General features: G+C 30.7%; 1 protein-coding gene across 3 annotated transcripts in view; it reads right to left on the bottom strand.

The window, feature by feature from the left end:
* Positions 1-12,123, bottom strand: part of NBEA (neurobeachin) — a gene marked incomplete at both ends in the record, with an annotated part of 593,662 nt that overhangs the window by 451,824 nt on the left and 129,715 nt on the right. For all 3 annotated transcript variants that reach the window (XM_084235096.1, XM_084235095.1, XM_084235094.1), the window contains 3 exons: positions 234-402; positions 1,533-1,685; positions 6,182-6,290. In XM_084235096.1, coding sequence (XP_084091222.1) covers positions 234-402; positions 1,533-1,685; positions 6,182-6,290 — 431 coding nt within the window. The remainder of the gene's footprint in view (positions 1-233; positions 403-1,532; positions 1,686-6,181; positions 6,291-12,123) is intronic.

Below are 12,123 nucleotides of genomic sequence, written 5' to 3' on the forward strand. Positions count from 1 at the left end.
TATATTGAATGTCATTTATTTTCATCTGCCTATATTCCAAAATTAGTATTACAAAGTTATAAACTTCTTCTTTACCATACACACACACAAAAAAAACCTCACATACCAGTCTACACCGTAGGAAAGGCAACAGTTCAGTAATAATTTCATAACCATGTACACCAAATCGCTACATTAGTTCTTAGAATATACAATAATAGTAGTAACTAGAACAGTGGAAATATAGTACTTACCTAGTCCTTTAGGTGTAATGCCACTACTGTCAGCAGGATTAATGACCCAGTAGTAGTATTTTAATGTGTGCATTAGCTGTAACACTGTTCCTACTCTGCGTATGGTGGTGTAAATGGTAGCAGTTCCAATAAATTCAGCAGACAAATAGGTGTATAGGGAAAGCTGAACCTAATACAGATATTAACATAGCATTAACATAAATTTAAAATAGCTCAACTGTCCATATTATAAATATATATTCTATTCATTCTAATTTAAATGCAAATTAGTAAAAGTGTAGAAACTAACATTTATTATGTAAGAGTAATAGTTTATTAAATACTCATATTTTAAAAAGAAACTAATCTACAAGAAACACATCCCAGTATAATTTACTCTAAATAAGATAATCAAAGCTATTAACAAGAAATAATTTTTAAAAATTCAATTCACAAAGTATCTGATATAAGAACAAATTATTTAAAAAGTCAACTAAACTAAAGCTCTTAATCCAAGTACATTTCAGAAGCTCAAGGTGTATATATTTTTTCAGAGAAATATACAAATATCAATCAGCTATATCATATTTAGAAATATATAATTATCACGGATTGAAAAATTAATGTAATTTCAAATTTTCTTAACTTATTCTTAAAATATTAGTATCACATTGTACTCATTAGCCATGTGAGTACAGAGGTAACAATTCAAAACTTTGTTTAATAGCTAAATTAGCACAATAATTAACATAATAACCCATAATACAATCAGAACTTAAACATTATTTAACCAAAGTTATGTAGGAGATTTGAAATATATAAAAGGCAGTTGAAATTTAAGAAAAATAACCCTCATTATCAGTTTCCATTAGAGTAAGACTAAATTCAGGTATGCAAAATCTTAAAACATTTATTTTCATATCAAAGTTGTATTAAGAACATATTATTTAAAAAAATTACAAATAATGTTACAATTTCTATTTACATACAAGCAATTTTCAGTCATAATATGATACAATTAGTTACCATTTATTTTCTCTTGTCTAGTCTTTTAATAATCAATGCACCAAAATCTTTTCCTTGGAAAGGTGTGAATTATATCTCAAGACCTCAGAATGCAGTATTAGATCAACCCTATTTTTTAACTATGTTTTCACTTATCTTAATATTTTCATATCAATATTTTCATGACCAACACTGCTTTAGATTGATTGTAAGATAAACTGAAAAATTCAAACGTTTTCTACTGTATAGTTTAGAGCCAATAACTATAATACATAACATTACACTAAAGTAAAATTATAAGAATAAAATGTGTACTTTTGCAGGTGTGTGTATCCAGATGGCTGGGTTGAATAAAATATGATCACAAAGCTGCTTCAGCAAAGGTGCTCCATGAGATAAACCATCAAGATATTTTGCAAAGGATAAAAATTGCTCCAGGACAGCTCTAGTTATGTGAACTCTTGATGACTAGAGAAAGAAAAAAATATCATGCTAAACATACCCAGAATAGAAAATATTGAATATGCATTATTTCTGATTCAATGCAAGTAATATCGATTTTTCATGACATCACTAAGTCCAAATATAAATTTTGTTATTGTTTTGGTAGTCAAAATTTCATTATATTAAGAAAGTTAGAATTTTAGCATATTCTTTGAATAAGTTTGTTGTCTTAAGTCTTCTCCAGAACAACTGCATATAAATAGCTTATATAATGGCCCCTCAAGCTAAAGAAGTAAAATTGATTATAAATAAGATTTTGTTCTATTTTTGTGGGTATTGGCTAACAAAAAGAGATTTTACACCAAGAAAATTAAAATGCAATAAAATTACTATCATACTACATAAGCAAGTGTAAACACACACACACACACACACACACACAGGGAAAGAGAAATGCTTAACTCCAAACAGTTGCAAAAGTAAATTATACTGACTCCTTTCTTTAAAAAGTTAGAAATGAGTTGTACATCAACAAATGCAATGCATCCTGAGCATTTAGCTTAATCTTTTCTGACCATCTGAAAAAGCAGATCTCCTATCAAGGAATACTGTTCTCATCTGGATTTCATGACTATATTATTTCTCAGTGTTCCTTGAGAACTGCTAAATATTAATGCCTTGTCTTTTATTTTCCATAAATATAATTTCCCTGGATATTTTATGTTTCATAACTTAATATAATGTTCACTTTAAACTGAATACCCCAAACAAGAAATTTCACCTATTATCACCAATATCTATATATCACCAATGGTGTTTAGATAAACAAAAACCTTCCAAAACTCAAACCAAACCTTAAAGCTACACTAGCCAGCGAAGCAGCCACAAGTCAAATGAGGCTACTGAGCTCTTAAAATGTAGTTAGTCCAAGGTGATCTGACTCTAAGCATGTACACACTGGATTCTAAAGGCTTGAAATGAAGAAAGAAAAATGCAAAGTATCTACTGATATTTTTCATTGAGAATATGTTGAAGTGATAATATTTTGGATATACTAGACTACATACCTTTCATAAAATGTGAAAATATTCATATATAATATGAAAATATTATAGAGGAAATGCTATTCAGGGAAGCTTAAATGTTAAACATATATTTCTCCTATGAAAATCTTTTCTTTCTCAACTAGTGACCCTTTCTGTGATATCACTACCCTTACTAAGTGAAAGAATCACCTACCAATGAACAGCTCACATCATATCTTTAGCCCCATGATCCACTGACTAAAGATCAAACACCAAGACAAGACAATTCAGGTCTTAAAGAAATTAAACAATCTTACCAATGTTATTCCCATGTGATGTATTTATAGACCCATCATGGTCTAGCAAGAGCACATCAATAAAATTTACCTCAGCAGAATATGCATTTTAATACTTCTACATAAATGATCACAAATTCAAATTACTACACTATGTAGTAATTAGCAACATGTATGAATTAGGATAGGAGACAATAACAAACAATGAGGAGAATATAAGGTGCCAAAAGGAAATGAAATTCAAAACTAAAATGTTTTCAATAAACCAAAAATAAATTCTCTTTGAATAAATTTCACCAATACAACACCAGTTTGCTTCACCTATTTTTTTCTATTATGCTCCCATAACTTATAATACCCTTGCATTCATTTCTTTTCCTTCAGGGCAGAGTCCTATTTTTCACATAGTCACTCAGAAAACATACATATGGAGTATTTATTATTTGTCAGGCAGTCTCCTTGCATTGTGGAAAGGGGAGTTAACAAAAATGAATAATCCCCTGCCTTCACAGAACTTACACTCTAAGGGAGGAAAGGACAGGGATACATAATATAAAATAAGATGGTAAAATAGATAATGAGTTAGATGATCAACTTACACATTTACAACTTATACTTTACAACTTAAACTTATACATTTAAAAATCATGGCGTGGTAAGACAGAAGAGGAGATATTTGTGACATGTTTCCAACAAAGGATTCATTAACTAGGATACATACAGAATTTCCATCAATCAAAAAAGAAAATCATAGACAATCTAATTAGAAAGAAAAATAACTGTAAATAAGTTTTTAACAAAACAATATAATGAAAAGCAGAGTATGGAAGATCATCTTTGCAAATCACATATCTAATAAAGGATTAGTATACAGAATTTTAAAAAATGAATTCAATAATAAAAAGTCAAGTATCCCATTTTTTCTTAATGGGTATAAGTTTTGAACAGACATTTCACTATGAAAATATGCAAAGAGTATGCACATGAAATGATGTCTAACATCCTAAAACATCACAGGAATTCATATAAAAACAGGTTTGCCATTTCACCCCCACTAGGATGATTACAATTGTTGGCATGGATGTGGAAAAAAAAAAATGAAACCTCATACACTATTGATGAGAATGTAAATGGAGCAGCCACATCAAAATCAATATGGCAGTTTCTGAACTGGGCAAATAAAGAATTTTGATAGGATTCAGTAAATCAACTCCTAGGTATAGCTTCCTAAGAGAAAGGAAAACCGAAGTCCACACAAAAAAATATATGAACATTCTTAGAATTATGCATGACAATCAACAGATACAAAAAAAAAATGTTTACTTTGACAGCTGAATAAACAAAATGCAGTATATGCATACAATGGTATATTATTCAGCTAGTAAAAGGAATAAAGTTCTGATTTATGCTATAACATGCATGAAATTTGCAAATGTAATGCTAAATGAAATAAGTATATACAAATACAATATGATTCCACTTACGTGAAATATATAGAATAGACAAAAAAGTAATTACAGTTAATTGCTTAGGTATCAGGATCTCAGAGGGAAATAGAAGAAATTGGCAAAGGATATAAAAAGCACTATATAGAAAAGGAAAGAAAAGGATCTCCAATAAATACATATATGGAAATAAGTCCAACCCTATTCAAAATGTAAAAAAAAAAACTACAATGAGATTATTTTTTTTTCTGAGGTAACAATGATTTATAACTTTGTATATGATTTAGATGTACAGGATCACATTCTTCAGGCATATATTACCAAACCATACTTACCACCAAGATACTAAACCTTCCATCATAGTCCTACAGTGAAATATTTTATATCCTCTGAATTGACAGTAGGTTTTTAAGGGCATTAATTATGAGAAAGAGAAAGAACTAATTTAGAATCATGCTGATCAGTAAAACTATTAAGTGTATACTTAGGGCTATTCCCTAATGGTGATCTTTCCAGGCACAGTAACGTTTCAAAGTCACTTCATGATACTTCATTCTTATCAGAGATAATAATTAAATATCCCAGTAGATTTTCTAAGCAGTTATTAATACTGTAGATACAGAAAAATAGTTTCCAATGATTAAAGAACAAGTAAACAGACTTAATAAAGTTCTCAATAGTATTTATGGAAAAAAACTTCAGTAAAGAAATGCTGCCAATGATTGATTTAGTGGATAATCTATTGCTCCTTCATCACCAATCCTTCAAAAAGAAGAACACTCATTTTAAATAAAAGACAAGATACAAGAATTTCAAATAGAGGAAAACCAGAGGTGAAAAATCTCCAACTCTTCACCACTATTATTTCCAAAGTAGTTTCATTTTCAGGGCAGATGAAGATAAAGAGTTTACTGATGAGAAGAAAGCTAATGAAAGCACTACGTTATTTCTTTGGGGAAAAACAACCGCTTAATACAACAAAACTCTTGTGAGTCTACAAATAAACTCAATCCCATAGTAGTACAGTAGTGATTTAAGCAAAGAGTATCAGAAAAAAAGATATAAATGACACAAAATGGGAAAAAAATACAATACTGCGACCAATTGTTATCGTGTGTAACAATGTACTAAGAAAAACTACTTTAAATATTCAAATATAAGGAGGGGCAAAGAGCACAATATAATGTGTTTTCACTATAACATACTTTTTTTTTACTTTATAATTGAAAAAAAAAGAGAAGAGGAAAAAAGTAAATTCATGTAAACGTAATAAAATATATACGATTTCTAAGAAACTTAGCTTGGACATAAAAATAGCAAAGCAGCAAATAAGAATTATGAGAAATACTTGTAAGCTTGATTAAAGTAGATGAAGTAATTTTTCTTTCATTTCTATTTTAACTCAACTATAAATATATAGATCTTTCAGATCCAAATTATGCACAGCAGACCTTTCCTGTCTTGACTGCTACTGCTCCCCTCATCAGTGTATTTCAGTCAATCCACCTGTGCTGCTCCCTATTCTACAGTGAATCCTCTCACCTCCCTGAACCTCTGGCCTACACCCCAGTTCTTCCATGCATAAATAAATAAATATTTTTTAAAAAAAGACCCAAATTACTTCAATGTCTACACATACACCTAAGTGCATAACACAAAAATGCTAAATAGCAAACAATATTTGCCTCAGTGAGTCCAAATGGAACCATCTATGAAGTCTATGTAACAAATTCATCAACACAGATGTCACTTACCTTTTCAAGTAAGTAGCCAATGACTAAAAAGCCTTTTCCACCCAGCATCTGTTCTTGCATGGCTACTGAACTTTTAAGGAGTTCAACCAGGAATGCCAAAAGAGTAGCACTGCATATAAAGTACAGATAATTTCATTATATAAGCATCAAAGGTATATTATAATATAGTGCTACATTTCGTATTTTATTATGACAGGAATTGCAGCCACATTCAAATATAATCTCTATTTTGCTGATGAGTATTATATGCAAAACGTTTTTCACAAAAGTATGAGAAAATTAGTTTTCATCCTTCAAAATTAAATATCATAAATTAAAATATAAACTGTAGTTTTTAAATTCGAGGGTGAAACCTCAAAGTTTATCTCAACATAAACATATATATCTGCTGCTTCGAGTAAATCTAACATAAGTTAACAAACCCACAAACATATGACTTTTCCACAGTAAAGACTTCTTCATAATATCCTTTGGCAAAACATGCAATTTTAGAGAAATTTAAATATGTACACAATATTACCTTGAAAGAATATGCCTAGTAACATTTTCATTTAGAACTACTTTTCAAAAACAATTTCTATTTGTTTCAAAAATATTCAGAGAAATATGCAATGTTACTTATGCCCATGTATGCCCTCAGAATAGTTCATGAGAGCAGAGAAAATAAATGATTTATGCAATATTGAAATAAAAAGTGGCAATTACACAATGTATACACAAACACATAAAAGCATGCAAAGATATGTGCGAGACAATGATAAAGCACTAGGTAAGTCTGTTAAGTGAAAGAAGAAACAGAAGGAAAATAAATGATTGCATTGAATTAAAATTTGATAATGTATTCCTTTACAAAGATACATAGAAATATTTTCATCTAGCAGCACTAATACACGATGGCTTTCCTAATTAAGAAAATATAAATTTTGCATTATTTATGCATACTGTAGTTTATAACAATAAATGGCTACAAGCCACACTTTATGAGTAATTAAAATTATCTTGATTTAGAATGCTGTATACTATACCCTAAGTAGTCTATTTAGATCACAAGAAAGAGTAAATACAAATTTTTTATTATATTTTTAATGCACAAATCCTCACTCCTACAAGAGACTAGGTAAATTTGTTAAAAGGAAAACTTGAAAAGTATTAAGATCCAAAAGGAATCTAAAGTTATTATATTCTTTGAAATTATTTTAACTGTTCTAGTTTCAACAGGATTAATAAATAACATTTCTCTGATAATGTTGATCATGTGACTATGCTTATTCAATGAAATATCTCTTTAAAAATGAATAACAAAATTATCATTAATATAAAAAGTGATATATTAACTAGAAAATATAAAGTATATATGGAAATAAAGTATTTCATTACAGGAAATTAAAAAATCCAATCACATTAATTGGTCAATATCCTTAAATCACAAAAGAACATAAGCTAGTATTACAAATCAAAGATGGTCTTCTTCTACTTTTTCCTAAAGTCATAGATATTTACAAGAAAAACAACTACCAAGGAATCCCTTGGGAATTTTTTAATATTTCTGTAAAGAAAGAATAGCTATTAATCAATCTAGTCCATCTTAAATGAACTGAATCAGTAGTCAAAGCTACTTCACACTATTACACATAATACTTCTGCCTAAATGTTTGAAAAGAATAAAGAAAACTACTGCATGGAAATTACATAACCCTAATCTGATCATGGAATTCTTACCTACACAAGTCAGTGACTTAGGGGCAAAGATGACTATAAGCCCTAAACATCAACACTGCCATAAAGAAAGACTAAAAAGGTCACTATAGCCCATGAAAAAATGCAAATCATAGTTTTCTTACAATAAATCACCCTCCTATGTAGAACCATATAAAAATATGAGGATGCCATGGATTTTTTTTTTTTAATGTCAAAAGGACTACTCTTTCTCAAACATCTGATGAATTAACTCAGACTTGTAAACACAGTGGAGTTCCATTAAAATCAGAAATATTACATTTATTATTATACCAAAATCTTAAACACATGACTATACTATCCATATAATGTTAATTTCACTTTCTATCGCAACAAATGAAAAGTCAAATACATTCACTAACAAAAGCATTTTTAATTTAAACCTAAAACCCAATGCAATATCAATACCACTTCTTCCAAAAATCTTTAAAATAGGTATATTTGACATGGTGGACGTAATAGTAAATAGATGGCCATCTTCGCAGAGGTACATTTTCAAACATAATTTAACAAACTTACCAGTAACTAAAATGCATCGGATTGCTTCAGGGCTCACAATAAACTTGCAAAATTCTGTGTACTGCCATACAAAATTTCTCTCCATTCTTGCCTATTTCCAACTCCCCTAGATACAAAGGCAAATATAAAGGATACTTCAGCCCATTCCTATATCTCCTACATACCACTTCCTTTCTAGACACATCAGTTCATCTGTAGATGATCTAAATGTTTAGGATAAACCAAAAAGCAAGTGCCTATCTCACCCAAAACTAGTATACACAACATAGAACATTCTCTTGAAAAGTATAGCAATACCTAAAAACAGATTTTCAGAGGGATACATTACTTGATAGACAAAAAGTATACTGATGTTTAGCCTATAAAATTGCTAAACTTTTCAATAGACAGAACTGTAACAATACATTTTCTGTAAGTAGTAATTCTACTTGGGAATGGTTAAAGGTTTTTAATCCTGTCTCCTTATTAGAAAAATGACACTAATAACCTGTAGTAATTTTTAAAAATAATTACCATCTTCCAATTCTTAATGAGCATGAATAAAATTAGGAATTAAAATTTATTTCAAGTATCATTTACAAAGGGCTAGATCTTAGGAAATCTGGAAAAAATAGTATAATACCTCTAATGACTTAGAATATTTATTATCTCTCCAGAGCTTTCTGGTCCATATCATTAAAGTGCACCACAGCAGTCTTGGTCCACAAATACCTGAGAATATTTAATAACTATGTATGAATATAACATTTGTTTCTAATGAAAATATATGCACTGCATTTAGGTTCCATTAAATTTATATTACTTAATTTTAATATCATTTTATCCATCAATGTCCATTACTCAATTTTTTAATAAAAATGTAGATAACTCATGTAATGTGATCCCAAATGTTTTATTATCTTGAAGATATTTTATTATTTAAAGATGAAATATATCTTAAAGATAGACATAATTTATAAATGAAATGATTGAGACTGAATATAGAACCTAAAGTTCAAAAGCAGTTCTTAGAATACAGAAACTAGGTTTTTTTTTTTTAGTTCTTCAATCTGTTTTGTCCTAAAACAAGCAATGTACCACAGCCAGACAGAATGTTAAATAAACACCTTTTAAGTAAGAATAATAAATTAATATAAAAATTAAAGTTCCCCCTGAGATGCAACACTTCCTCCTTCTTTAAAAAGTATTTTTAATTCCTTAAGAAACACTACATGCAAAGTAAACGTTAGAATAAATTCAAAAGCAGATTAAGTTACAGCAAGACTTAAGATACTAGTACCCAAGAGGAAATTTTTGATTTTTTGTCATTCTATTCCATCACTGAAGTAGGCTAATAGAGTACTGGATACATTTAACTCTTATAAGAGGTGATTAAAATTATATAAAATATCCAATACCATACATTCAATTATTTGCTTCTTCCTAGGTGAAGTGATCACAGAGGTATGAAACTGTAAAAGAAATTAACTCGAGTCTGTCCCCAACATAATTTCACACTCAAGACAAAAAAAAACTCACAATAATTTCTTCACAGCCCAAAATTAGAAAAGTGTAGACAAAATGTTTCTAACTCCAGACACATTTAACAGCCACTTTTAGACAATGTATTCTTGAAGAGGCTATCTCAAAAAACACTGCCTGCCTGCTAATCTAGACATATGCAATGAATCCTGCTACACAAACTGCCACATTCATCAGTTCAGATATCAAGTAGAGCTACATACTGAAATAAGCAAAATACATTTATCAATAGGACCAAATAAGGGAAACAGTGAAATGTAACACACGAAAATGTAAGGACAGTTGGTATATACAGAGTAGCACGTGAAATGTAGGCTAAACTTAAGCCAAGAAATCTCTCCTTAATAAATTTAACTTTTCTTTCACTCTCATAAGCAGATAGGCAACCTAACAGACTAAATTGCTACCACTATATTATTTACTTAAGAGAACTGTTCATAGGTCCTATTAAAAGTTAATTATTACACATTTATAAATTTCATATGGTAGCAAATTTCCATTTCAATCTATTTTACTTGGCAAAATGTAGGTAAAAAATCAAATTTCATAAAATTGTGATTGAAATTTGCCTTATGAGGCAATAAAATTTTAAAATGTGTACACATTACAAGCCCTAAAAGTATGGAGGTTTCTCAAGACTACATAGATATGCCACATGACCCAGCAATTCCATTCCTAGCTACCTAGCAGATGAATGCAAAAACACTAATTCAAAAGGAAACTTGCACTCCCATGTTCAACGCAGCACTATTTACAATAGCCAGGGTATGGAAACAGCCTAAATGCCCAAAAACAGATGAATGGATTATGATGTACTATACATACACCTACACAATGGAATAGTACTCAGCTACCAAAAAAGATAAATCCTTGTGTGGCAACATGGATGGAGTGGGGAGGGATACTACTAAGTGAAATCAAATATTGGATAGTGTCACTTACATGTGGATTACAGAAAAACAAAACAAATTAGATAGATAAAGACACACTGAAAAACTGACCCTTGAAACCTGACCGTGGAATGGAGGCAGCCAGAGAGGTAGGAGGGGGAAGAAACAGAGGGAGAAGAACAAATAAGGGAGGGAGCAAGAGTCTATGGTGGTAGACTATTATTTTTTTTCTGGCGGTAGGTATACTATGACAACAATACCTGAAGGAGAGATCATATACTTATATTATGGAAACAACCATGTAAATCAATATTAACTCAATAAAAATACTTTCTAAATTTTTGCACATTGAAGAATTAATTTTATCTTCTTTTTTTATTTTTACTTATTTATTTATTTATTTTTAATAGAGGCATGTTTTTTATTTGTTTGTTTGTTTCTTTGTTTTGTTTATACATGCACTGGGTACAGTCAGAAGCACGGGAGGGTGAGAGAATCCACCAGAGCCAGAGCGGGGAGCAGAGCAGGCAGAAGGACCGAAGTACACTGCTGAGGGGAGCAGCGGGCGGCAGGAGAGGTCTGCGCGCCATGTGGGACCCTCTTCAGGTGGTCGGGGAGCAGCCGGGGATCGAATCGGCGCCGCAGAGGCCGCGGGCAGCTTCGCAACCCAGCGCTCAACCGCTTTGCCACCGGGGAGGCCCTGAAGAATTAATTTTAAACCTCCCTTTTGATCAGCTCTATTCATAATACTCTATAGTTAGTAGTTACTAAAAATGTTCCAGTGTAAAAGAAATAAATAATTCTGCAATTTAATCCCAACCAACAAACTACACTTGCAATATTCTAAATGTCATATGATCTTTATGAAAACTTCCCAGACAAGTAACAAATGACAGCACCATCCTAATAATACTGTATAATGTATGGAAAGATACATGAGTTCTTCAGAAAAGTAATTATGCAACTTTCTAATACCTAAGAAGCTGAAAATCTCAAAGGGTAACCCTAACTACACATGTAAACTCCAATGCCTCTCAAGGTCAAAGCAGGGCTTAGCAGGGAGAGGCAAATGGCCAGTCACTCATCTAAGTGTTGGCTCTACTTTCAGCCAAGTCCTAGACTATTTAACAGAAGCATGGTTAACATATGTCCCGAAAGTAGTGGCATTAACAAATGCAAGAAAATAAATAGAAAAACAACTAAATGACTATGCAAAAAGCTAAAATAATTATTTAATACTTAGGCTTTATGCACACCTAGGAATTTTCTATTCTT

This window comes from Talpa europaea (genome assembly GCF_964194135.1).
Source record: "Talpa europaea genome assembly, chromosome: 6".
NCBI classification, from domain to species: domain Eukaryota; kingdom Metazoa; phylum Chordata; class Mammalia; order Eulipotyphla; family Talpidae; genus Talpa; species Talpa europaea.